Source organism: Hesperophylax consimilis, chromosome 4 (assembly GCF_061612785.1).
Source record: "Hesperophylax consimilis isolate HC1 chromosome 4, BYU_Hcon_1.0, whole genome shotgun sequence".
NCBI classification, from domain to species: domain Eukaryota; kingdom Metazoa; phylum Arthropoda; class Insecta; order Trichoptera; family Limnephilidae; genus Hesperophylax; species Hesperophylax consimilis.
The window spans coordinates 37,320,288-37,333,462 of NC_142839.1; the positions used below are offsets into that span (position 1 = coordinate 37,320,288).

Here is a 13,175-nt window from a genome sequence, read left to right on the forward strand (position 1 = left end):
TATCACTAAAAATTACCCGCATTTGAAGGCATATCTTCACATTCAAATACTTTATCTACCTTTGTAATAACTAGCGAAAATTTGTAGGTCTTGTCTCAGGGTTTTTAGTCTCCATAAGACACAAGATTGAACAATGATTGTTTGAAGTGCTTAAATATTACTATTCGTCCATCGTTTAAAAAGGTCTGATTTCTTTTATCACGACGCTTGAAAATTTTTAACCTACATTGGGGTTCGACAAACTAGAAAGGAACTGATATTCTAAAAAAATATTCAATATTTAGTTTCTATACATATAATAATTACAAAATCTTCAGTCAAGCGACCAATTGTACTTTTAAAATTTCCAAATAGATTAGTAATTATTGTTAGTAAGTTATTTTATAAATATTATATTTGTAGATAGTTGGAAAAGTAGAATTTAAAAGTAGACATATAATTTGACTATGTTTAGTTGAGGGCTTTGAATTGTCGATGCAAAAGGAAGTTCTAGATATATATTAATATGTAAGCTCGAAATATTTGAATAAGCATAGTACTTTATACATGTAGAAGCGTTTCAAAGAATCAAACTTATAATCACATTTATTTACCTACAGAGTAGAGGCCATTGTTTTTTCGTTTTAAAGATAGTTTATCCTTATATTACAATGAAAATATTAATAAAGATAAAAACATTTTACATTCGAGATCATTCTTACGTTCAACCTTAATTTATATATTTGAAAATTATGTCGCTTTCATACAAAATTCATTGAACATACGATACCAAAGACAAAATTTTACACTTTATAATATTATTTAGCAAATGTACAACTATTGAGAAAATAAGCGAAATACAGTTAACGTTTTCAAAATTAGGCTCTAAATATTATTCTCTTAATTGAATCTGAGGTGTTTATTATAATACTACTTTTCGTTTGAGGTTAAATATAAACGCTTGTTATATTCTACGTGTTCATACATGGTATTAATTGATTTTTTTTATTAACGTACGCTTAATAAAAAAACTTAAAAGTAATAATATTTGATAAGTCGTTTGCAAAATACAAATACAATGTTGTGTTGATGATTCAATCCAAAATTGAGTGAAAAGAATTGAGTTTTTTTACAAAAAAAAGTATTTATTCATATTGTGTATTTACGGGCGCAAACAATTAATTTGTTTTAATATTGCAAAGAAATACCATGCAAAAAGCGTTTTTTAATTAATTAATTTAATAACGCCATCTATGGACAAGTAGAATATAAGAAGTGTCACGTTTCACCTTAAATGGAAATATTTTTATTTCATTGTAAACAAAAAAAATACCCCTAAAAATCGTCATTCAGCCTTGATTTTTGTACACGCCAAAGCAAGCTCTTTGAAAAAAATCTTCTTCCTGAAAACCCACCTTAATCGCTGTCACAATATATCAAGTAGTTATTTTATGATATAGTTTATTAGCATTTCGTTTCATAAACTCAAAGGAACTCGTTGACACGAACACAAATATTGATATCAATAATTAATTGCTCTTAAAGTAAAATTAAGGAGGCCTTCTCAAACTAAGAGTAATTCGCTTTATAATATTATTCAACAATTATTTATAACAATAGTAATTTGACGGATGAAAGACTTGCGTGATTTATAAATTTGCTATAAACGTATTTTCAACAACCTTAAATGTCCACTTAGCTACAAACAGAGGATTTTCCGAAATAATCAATCACATTCTATCAGCGACAAATGTTCAATGTTCCGAGATAATATATTTTATAATCATTTGTCCATAATTCACTAATCTCACGGTTTCACATCGAAAAGCACTGTGTGGAAAAATGCGTGTAATTAAAGGGATGAGGTGGCGCCATCTGTGGCTATTGGTTGTAAGTTGTGGAGTAGCCAACAACTAGCAACTGTTGGTGTAATGGGGTGTTTATCTGTCGGGCGGGGCTGGCTTTGTGTCGTCAGGGTCCAGGCTCAGACACTCCCTGAGGTAGTCCTCCATGGAGCGGTACACATGCTCCAGCACTCCGACAAGGAGATGATCCTCGTCTGCGTAACTCTGAAATCAAATTAAGTGATCCTTAAGAAAGTGAAAAAAATGACATCGACTTAACTATTGAGAAAGGTGAGAAAAAAACTATTCAAAATCATAGGTTTTCATAGACGTAAACTGCTATGATTGAAAAGGATAAGAGCAAAAGGCAGAAGGAAATAAAATGATCTAATTAAATTAAAGATTAAACCCAAAAATCAATCAAAGAACTTTCACAAAGAGCGTTCTGAAAACAGGAGTCTTCAAGATCACAATCACAATCGCCAAACGCGGCCAACGCACAGGTAGTTTTATTCCAATTGGAAACAATTTTGTCACAATATGGGCATTAACATGGCCTAAAACAAGAAAACTGTTTGAAGAAATGTTAGAGAAAAAAAATTTCCTGGCTCCTCTAGGAAGTAAATTTGGAATGAAGGGGGACAAACAGACAAATTAAATTACACTAAAATTGTAGGGATGAAATTAAAAATTTATAATATTTTGATGAAGGTCAATGATATTGAGGAACTCACGGAGAAGGCACAAAACTTGTGACAGTTGTCGGTGGTCACTGATCAGTCTCTAAGAAAGAAAAAAATCTAAAACCTGAGCAGGGGACTAGTACCGCTTGAAGACTACCAACCTGATATCTAAAGATGACCCCTGCATCGGCCAGAGCCCTGGCAAGCCCCACGCCGTGCTGCAGGGGGGCGCTCACGTCGGCCAGCCCATGCACCAGGTACAGGGAGTGCGGGGGTACGTTGCGCGCACGCTGCGTAGCGTCCGCTTCCACGTAGCCCTTCACGTTTTCCGTGGGCAGCCCTAGCACTCTCTCCGTGAAGGCTGAGTCTGAAATGAGGTAATAATGTTGTAATTCTTGGATACTATGTAATAGTATCAAGAAATCATGACCATCAGGTGACTAGCAAGTTTAAACCTGCACTGAAGGAGCAACAGATGCTGAACCAGTGTTGCCACATCAAACACCATGCTACTAGTCTCATTACTTTATTTACACAAGTGTATTATAATATTTTTCATGTAATGAATATTGAACTTACTGTAGTAAAGCCAGTCTGTGATGGGTGACACAGCGATGCCACACTTAAAGATATTCTGTTGCGACCCGAGCAACATGGCCGTGACATAGCCCCCATATCCCCAGCCCCACACCCCTACCCTTGTCTCGTCCAGGAACTTTTGCGTGTCCAGGAGATATCTGAAAATCGTAAGATGCTTTTGTAATGTTGAGGAACATGATGGAAAGAAAGATGCTGAATACGGGTACCATATAAAAATGTCAACAAATGAAATAATAAAAAAATTGCTAAACTCAAGTAGTCTCAAGATAAAAGATATCCTAGACTAGACTACAAGACCAGAGCAGGCAACATAAAACCCAGTAGAAAAAAACATTGTGGTCTAGTGACATCACTGTACCTTCACTATTCCAGCAACTCTATGTGGCCTTAAAATGTAACAAGTAATATAATCGTATATTTGTGTAGTCCAAGAAATTCTGAAAATAAATAGGCAACCACTCTTTTTTAACACGCGACGGACCATACAAATCACCATCAAATTGTTTGAAAATGAAGGAATAAAGAAATTGCTTTTGCGCAATTAGCGCTTGAGTATCAAAACAAAACAAAAGTGGCCGAAAGTCACTGGGCTGGAGGGTATCCACCGCTTACCCGCTCTGGTATAAGTAACAGATGGTTACTTCTTCAGAGCTCTCCAACGACTCTAATTTTTTTTTCATTAAACGACTCTACATTTATCATAAAAAGAATCTAGACCCCCAATGTCTCTGCATAGTGGTTAGGCTGCAGGACGAATACAATATACACAAAAACATAATTAACAAAGTTACTGGGCTAGACTAAGCATACTGTATCAGTGTTTCCTTGTGTCGTGCGCTCACCTAATGACGGTGATTTGATCGCTGACCTCAACGCCGCCCAGCCGCTTGTTGAGCGCGCGCCTGCCGTGCCCCGCAGCGCCACGCACATCCAACTGCACATACACCACGTCGTTGTGCGAGGACATGTAGGCGCCCCAGTCCACGGAGAAGCGCTCCGACACCTGCGAGCTGCCTGGCCTACCGTTACTAGAAAGTAAATAGGAAATATTATACACATTGATTGTTAGTTTTTCATTGATTCTATATATGCTATATTTCATATGCTGAACCATCTCAGCCTACCCAGTCACCATCAACTTTACCTAAAGGAAGAAAAATATAATTGCAATTGCTGTTCTTGTACGCATTAAAAATCTAGGTGTTGATTTTATAAGTCAGAAACAACAAATTAACATGCATTGGACGATTGGCATTGATGCGTTTATTAGATATACGTTACTTCTGTTATTAGATATGTTGGGAGGTTGAAGATGTGTTCGGTGTTGAAAGTAAACCATGTAATATTTGATAATAGATTTATTACAGCAAGGATTATTTAAGTAATTAAGTAGCGCGTATTAGACTGACTGAACTGATAAGGTGAAGAACGTTCTAGAACATTCTAGTTGCTATGGCTAAAAGAACATTCCCAAACAAACCTCTAGGCAACGGCCGAAATTTCCAATATGTTTCTATTACGGCCTAGGTACCTTAGCGCTTGGCACTTTGTACTAAGTAGTACTTGACACCGTCCGACTCGAGTAGGGGCGTACCACTACCGATATATATAGGTTATTTGGCAGCAATATGTGGCATATTTTAAATTTATGTTCAACAAATTAGTGTTCCAAAGAAAATCTGTCATTTGCAATTTAAATTTAAGCCCATCGAAATGCTTTTTCAATAATTTTTATTTTTTTAATTATATATTACATTATTTTTGCAAGGTAAATTTAATTTTTTTTTTTTTTTAATAATTATCATTAACTCGCAAATAATTGCCAAAGTTGCCCCTAAAATCATGAAAAATAGAACTTTAGTGGCTGATATTTTATAATTTAAGACACAAATAAGTAAAGTAACACATATCCGTACTAGACATATATTTTATACAGTTTGATTAAAATATAATTTGGCCACAAATCAAAATTTAAGTTTTACATAATATATGAAAAAGGCCGCACAGCCTCAATGAACCATTTTTTTCATTGTATCTACAAATTTTAGTTTCCTACACAATTTTAATGCATTTAAATACAAGCTCATCTTTTGATGTCCGTAAACTTCCTTCCAATCTGGACTGCTGTTGTTGGTAAAACGTGTGCTAGTATACCAACGAATTTATGAATAACTTACACCCTTTCTTTACATCTTTGCCTATTGCACTTAATTCTTCTACCAATGAATCGATAGTAAAAGAGGTCCGACTTACACTTGCACTAACACTGGGAAGGCCGCATCTCTCAGCTCCTCTCTCCAGCTTGGTGGCAGCAGCATGAGCACCTGCGCCCGGCACCCGCCTGGCAGAGGTACTTCGAGTGCTCGGCGCGTGGGCAGCGCTAATTCTCTGATACGGCCGCCCGCTCGCGCCCGGGCGCTCCACAGGATGCGTGACAGCCGCTGGGTTAGCGCATTGTGCACCGCACCCAAGGGTAGACCAGGACCCTCACATCTGGAAATAAAATTATAATGATTATCATAAAATTTATAATATTATATATATAATAATATTTTCTCATTGAACACTAACAAGACATACTATATACATTTCTCAATTAACAAACTACTAACACTCCCTAACACTAAAATAATTATTCACAATAACAAATGTAATAAAAACATATGTATCCAAGGCTGTTCAATATTGAAGTCAGTATCAGAAATTAAATATCTCGGAGTGATAATAGAACAACATATGAAGTGGAAAAGACATATCTGTGAATTGGTTAAGCGTATCAGAAAGTGTGTATACATATTCATAAGATTAAGAAATATTTTAAAAAGAAATAACCTAAAAAGAGTATACTACGCACTAATCCAGTCGTTAATTCAATACGGAATTATTGGATGGGGGGGGTCATACAATAAGATTCTAACCCCGATCAAAGTGGTCCAGAAGCTAATCCTCAAAGTAATCCTCAAGAAACCCTCCACGTATCCAACAGAAACACTATTCACAGATTTCGGGGTGCCCCGAGTAGAAGATATATTCAAGAAAAATGCAATTATCCAAATTTATAAAGAAAATATAATCAACAAATTTGAAACCCACTTATTTAAAAGATATCAATACAATATCAAAATTCCAAAATGTAATACCAAACAAATGCAAAATAACTATAAATATTTAGGAATAAAGTATTTCAACAACCTTCCGATTGAAATAAAGAAATTAAAGGATATTAACATACTTAAACTAAAACTGAAGTTACTCTTTCAGAAATAATTAACTAAATAATTGCCTGTTTTTTCCCTTCATTGATATTTATTATCAGTCTATACTCATCTCCACTGTATTTAGATTTTGTCTCTTTATATATTGTTCCTATCATATATATTATACTTACTTATAGCATAATGATTCTATTTTTTTTATAATTAGTGTAACTCTCTCACCACGCACAAGAACCAGTTTCTTCATTGGTGAGATTGCGAACATAAATATATTTTGTAATGTAAATATATTTTTTTATGTACTCATATTATATTATATTATGTACTCATTATTGACCTAGGTATATTGTTCGATAGCAAACTAACTTTTGTGTATCATATTAATAACATTATCAATAAGGCTCTTAAGACTCTTGGATTTGTTTTGAGAATTTCATAAGACTTCGATAATTTAGGCACATTTATCATGTTGTACAAAACCCTTGTTAGATGCCAACTAAAGTATAACTCTACATTATGGTCTCCCTTTTACAATATTCATTCCGATAATATTGAAAAGATTCAACATAAGTTCTTGAAGTATATAAACTATAAATTGCATATTCCTGTAGAAAACATTGATTATAACTACTTACTAGATAAATTGTCCCTATAAAAACTTTCTGAAAGAAGAATAAACACAGATTTAATAGTACTACATAAAATACTTCATTACAAAATTGACTGTCCTGAGTTGCTCCAATTAATCAGCATCCACATACCCAAAAGATCTTGCCGAAATTTACTACCCTTTTATTTTTACAACACCAGGACACTGTCTTATCAAAATTCCCCAATTCCAAGACTTCACAGTCTCGGAAATAAATACTCTGATCTGGGAGATATATTTCATCTTAAAAATAATCAATATAAATATTGTTTATTTCAATTCTTTTATAGATCGAGACACAAATAGACATCTATAATTTCCGCAATATATATATTTTTATTTTTATTTTGAATATCTATTTATGTGAGACTTCTTATCATTTTTACTAATGTATCTTATTTTATTATATGCTTTTGTTGTAACATTTAATATTTTTTCTTTTTTCGTTGTATTATGTTTCCTTTATTGTTTTAATTTTGTAGAATCTATAATAACTGTGATACTCTACTATTAAACTTTGTAGTGTGTAAAAGCCCATTAGGGCGTGTAATAATAATAAATAAATATCCTGTACCCACTTTATATATAAAAAAAAAAAAAAAAATTAAAAAAAAAAAATGATGTTTAGCTAAGCGCAAAAAGGAGGTGAAGGCATATGATACGGAAACATGGACACTGAACAAAGCATTGACACGAAAGATTTGTATAAATAATATAATGACTACTGATGATTTTATACCGATTTCCATAGCACGGTCGCACTATTAATATCCAGACCAATATCGAAAATGCAAATCGACATACGCGGGAACACTAGCGCGTCTGTTCATGAATTGACATTCTTAAACGTCAGGCGGCTCCGTAAAAGTTGTAAATATTAATAAATTGAACATTATGCAAAATTGAAATAATAACTTCAATATCCATTGGCAGTCCGCGTGTACTTTTTGACACTAAAAAGGAAGTTAATTAGTTTATGGGGTAATTAGGTCATGTTATAACTAACAATGTTTGTTTCTCAATGGAATCAATTGATCCCATCTTAGATGAATTAATTTAGTATATGGATCATGAACCTATACGATTTCTTTCAGTTCTAAGAGCTTAGTTAGTTCTCCCCCACTCATTAATAAGTCAGTTATTTAAAGACACTATCCAAAAAGTAGTGCATATTGACAGCTTATCCGATACCTTGGAAGCCGCGCTAAAGTAGTGACTTTTGTCTACTGACTGTCGGAATCATATTCTGACCGTGTTCTAAAATATCGCCATCTGACCCCGAATTTCGCATTGACATAGGGATTTATCGATCCTCCGTGCTAAACCTCCTGATTTTCCTAATGTTATTTGGAGTAAAAAATGCTAATGAAATTTTGACCTCCGGTGACATTTATGTTACCTTAAATAAATAAAAAAATAATTCATTAAAAAGTATTGCCATTAATACTCCTACATGCAAGATGATTGTATCCAAGCACACTATCTGGAAACTTCCTTATTTGTTATGATTTCGAATTTGTTTATCACTGTCTATGTATCATTCATGCAATATACAAATTGATTAAAAACTGTGCAGACAGCTTATCCATTCCGTTGTTCATATTATTTAATAAGTCTCTGTCAACGGGAATTTTCCCAAAACTTTGGAAAAAAAGTTACTTGACTCCAATATTTAAATGCGGGGATAAATCTGCAATTGAAAATTATCGTCCAATTTGTATCCAATCATCAATACCCAAGATTTTTGAAAAATTAATTCTTCTAGAGATAAACCCCAGCGTGAAATCCATCATTACAACTTGCCAACATGGTTTTGTTTCAAACAGATCAACCTTAACCAATCTATCCCTGTACGAAAATTATATAACAAATGCACTTGCTAATAGACAACAAGTCGATTCTATATATACTGATTTCAGCAAAGCGTTTGATAAGGTTTGCCATAAAATTCTTGTTAGCAAGCTGGCGAAAATTGGCATAACCGGTAACGTACTATCCTGGTTTAAGAATTATCTGTCTAATCGAGAGCTTACTAAAGGTCAACTGTCCTACACTTTTACAGCTACAAGCGGCGTGCCCCAGGGATCACATCTAGGACCCATTCTTTTCAACATATTTATAAATGACGTTACAAATGTATTTAAACGTGTCTTTATTTTGATGTTCGCAGATGATATGAAAATTTACCAAATTATTGAAAATATTAATGACTGCTTATTATCAAATCTCATTAGCTTTTCTGATTGGTGTATCCTAAATAAATTAACCCTTAATGTAAAAAAGTGTCAAGTCATGAAATTTTATAGGAAGAAAAACCCATTGATTTTCACATACTGTATGAATAATCAAGTCTTAGGACGAGTTGTTTCGGAGAATTTGAACAATTCATCAAATTTCAACGTTCATTTTCGGGTTCTGTGAAAGACTTATTCAAGTTCTGTTTTTATATCATTGTAGGCTAGTTGCTTGACAAAACTGAAATAAAAACAGAACTTGAAAAAATCTTTCACAGAACTTGAAAATGACCGTTGAAATTTGATGAATTGTTCAGATTCTCCGAAACAACCCGTCCTTAGTATCTGTACCCGAAATAAAAGACCTGGGGATAATATTTGACACCAAATTAACATTTATCTCTCACATTAACAATATAACCACTAAAGCGATGCAAATGTTGGGTTTCATATTAAGAACTTCAAAAGATTTCAAAAATTTAAAAACTTTAAAAATATTGTATTCATCCATTGTCAGGAGCCATTTAGAATTCAACTCAACCATTTGGAATCCATTTTACAATATTCATGAAAAATCTATCGAGCGAATCCAACATAAATTTTTACGAAACATAAATTATAGATTAGGTATTCCTATTGAAAACATTAACTACACCTCACTGTTGAAAGTCATGGGCCTTGCCACATTAAAAGAAAGAAGAATATGTTCTGATCTCTTTTTTCTTTATAAAATTGTTAATAACATGTTTGACTCCCCTGAACTCCTTAGGTTGATCGACTTTCATGTGCCTAGTAGAACGGTTCGTCAGAAGGTACCTTACCATTGTAACATTGCAGGTACCAAAGCAGAAATAAATTCAGTAATGAACCGACTACACAATGCAGGGAATAAATATTGCGTGAACACTAACGGTACTGAATGTCTATCAGCCTATAAACACATTATTATTAAATCTGTATGTCAAATATGAACTTGGCAAACATTAAATGGAGTATGTGCGAACTATTTCTACTACTCTGCAAACTATTTTTATACTTTCCTTTAATCATTATCATTGATTTGGAGGATTTTGGCAGATTCTCTATTTTTCATCTCAATTATTTGTACCTACATTTTGTTAACTCGTATATTTTTGTATATTTTTTTATATAACCTATATTTATCATATAAAATATAAGATTTGTATAATTTATTATCTGTAAAAGCCCTATGGGCGTTTAAATAAATAAATAAATATGTTTATTATGATGACATACTTTAACACATAATGAACCGAGCCATGTCCCGGCGCCGGTGGGGAGATGAAGGCATCGAAGCTGGTGCAGTTGGAGTAATTCTGGCGATCGTTCAGATCGCAAGTGACGCACAGCGGCTCCGTGCGGCGGGGGTCCTCATTCACTGGGTCCCTCACCACGTACAGGTGCTGCTGGCCTGGTCTTCTCTCCGCGGTTCCTGTGGATAATTAGTGAAAGCATTAGAGGAGTGGGTAGGTATGCTATGTGCAACAAATACCGGCCTTGACAGCAATCTGCAATTACATAGTGTTCAAGAAGACAGTGACCTTCACGAGGGATAATGGCAAAGGAAAATTTACCTATGCATCGTATAACCATTAATGTGACTACCGCCTTGCAGACCTCCCCTAATTCCAATAACCCATTTACCTTTTAAAATCTTGTTTAAGGTTAAACGCAACGCTCTTTGTATTCTACGTGTTCACAGATGGCGTTAATTAATTAATTTTGTTTAAATACGCTTTTGCAAGGTATTGCTTTACAATATTAAGACAAATCATTTGTTTGCGCCCGTATATACGCAATATGAATATGAATCAATAGTTTTGTTCGTTTAAAGACTTAATTCTTTCGAGAAAGGCACACAAATACAATATTTTACCGATGATTCAATCCAATATTGTATTTGTATGCCTTTCTCGATAGAATTGAGTTTTTATATGGACAAAACTATTTATTCATATTCATATTGCGTATATGAGGGCGCAAACAAATAATTTGTCTTAATACTGTAAAGCAATACCTTGCAAAAGCGTATTTAAACAAAATTAATTAATTAACGCCATCTGTGAACACGTAGAATACAACGAGCTTTGCGTTATAGATCTATACAAAATAATGATAATGGTAAAAAAGGTTTGAAGCTATGATTTCAAGATTTGATTAGTAATAGTTCAACTAATTATCAATAGGTGTCTGTTTTGCCACTGAATTATTAATTTTTCTTTTTTTTCTGTCATTATTATTTATTACAATGCACTGAATATCAATTACCATTTTTACCGTTACTGTATGTATAGATAATATTAATTAACATTTTTACCGTTACTGCATCTATGTATAGTCTCTGTTGTGCCACTGAATTATCAAGTTTTATTTTTTCTTTATTCTTTATTATAAAGATATTTTGAATTTATTTATACTGTAACTTTATAAAGGTAAATCTATCTATCTGGTTTCTTAATAATGAAAGGTGGGTTGCAATGATAATTCGGGTACCGTCGCCACGGGAACCATTTATTGGACAACCAACATCTCTGCCATAGGTCATCCACTTGGTCCATCCCAAGTGGTTTGCTACTTTTGGTAACTTTGCAGGGATGCCGGGGTTCTTGGGTTGATGTTTGTCCGGGTCTTGGCGGCAGATGCATCTACCCACCACTGACTGGGAGGTCGAATCTGGAGAGACTAATTGAAGGAGACCTTTTAACCTGTCCAGCAAGACTATCTCGAAACATTGCCTTGCACAGCAGTGTCACTCCTGGACACATTGAAACCCAGATTCGTTTCCACCCGTCACATCTTTTTTCTTCCCAGGACTTCCTCTCCTTACTTTTCTAAAAAGACCCTTTATACAGCATCACCAAAGATGGCATAGGCCCTGAGGCGAATTATTTTTATGTGTTTACTGTTAGGTCGCGTTTCACAACTTAATTTCCTTTTTTATTACTACTTATTATTAAGGCATATTTATGAAGTGTAAAGCATATTTAGCGAATGCTTCACTTTTATTGTTATCCCAAACATGTTACACTTTAAGCCAAGATTCACTTAGGAAAAGTCGTTACCAAGATAGTAGACGAGATGGTTGAAGGTGTCCCAGGCGAGAATCTTGTTGACCTCGTAGCGGCCGTGGCTGATGACGGCCATGCGCTGCTGCGTGATGGTGACGTGCTTGATGTGCGTGAACCTGTCCGCTCCGCCCTCTCGGATCTCCGCCAGCAAGAGGAACGAATCTCCGTCGGCGGCGAACAGCGGTGCCGGCTGAATGTCCAGCCAGGTATCTTCCAGGGCGCGCTCAGAGTGGGTCTGAAAGTAGACACGGCATTACAAGACTAAATTAAACTTAGTACAAAACCAGCTAGTCGCCCCAACTAAGCTGGAAGGCGCAAATGTAGGAGCCGTGCGAGGGCAGACGAAAGAACGCAAATCAGAGTCGCCGATGATTTCATATCGATTTCGCGAGCACGGTCGCGCTGTTGATTGCCAGACCGATATTCATCTTACAATATACGCGGGCAACACTAGCACATCTGTCCATGATTTGACGTTCCTAAACGTCAGACGGCCACGTAAATGGTAAAAAAATACAAAAAAGATAATGTCGAATTGAAATATCAACTTGTATATACATTGGCAGTCCGAATGTACTTTTGACACTAAAAAGGGAGTTAATTAGTTCATGATATCATTAGTCATAATTAACAACTTTTTTTTCTCCAAGCTGGATCGGAATCAATTGTCGGGTCTTAAATGAATAATAATAATAATAAGTGTTACAAGAGAACTACTTACTCTTATTGTAACTCTTTGTGTAACAAATAGATATAATGATATCCTCACTGGGATCTCCCGTGCTGAGGATTTCATTTTAAACAAGTGTATGGATTGTGTATACGATTTCTTTTAATTCTAAGCTTAGCTTAGTTAGTTCGCTTCCAATCATTAATAAGGCA

At 34.6% G+C, this 13,175-nt stretch overlaps 1 protein-coding gene across 1 annotated transcript in view; it reads right to left on the reverse strand.

The window, feature by feature from the left end:
• Nucleotides 1-812: 812 nt before the first annotated feature.
• Nucleotides 813-13,175, reverse strand: part of LOC149424663 (inactive dipeptidyl peptidase 10) — a 228,679-nt gene continuing 216,316 nt past the window's right edge. Inside the window, exons 11-17 of the mRNA XM_089630913.1 lie at nucleotides 12,288-12,528; nucleotides 10,462-10,657; nucleotides 5,360-5,599; nucleotides 3,949-4,134; nucleotides 3,086-3,243; nucleotides 2,668-2,867; nucleotides 813-2,048 (exon numbers count right to left, since the gene is read on the reverse strand). Coding sequence (XP_089487039.1) covers nucleotides 1,920-2,048; nucleotides 2,668-2,867; nucleotides 3,086-3,243; nucleotides 3,949-4,134; nucleotides 5,360-5,599; nucleotides 10,462-10,657; nucleotides 12,288-12,528 — 1,350 coding nt within the window. The 3' untranslated portion in view covers nucleotides 813-1,919. The remainder of the gene's footprint in view (nucleotides 2,049-2,667; nucleotides 2,868-3,085; nucleotides 3,244-3,948; nucleotides 4,135-5,359; nucleotides 5,600-10,461; nucleotides 10,658-12,287; nucleotides 12,529-13,175) is intronic.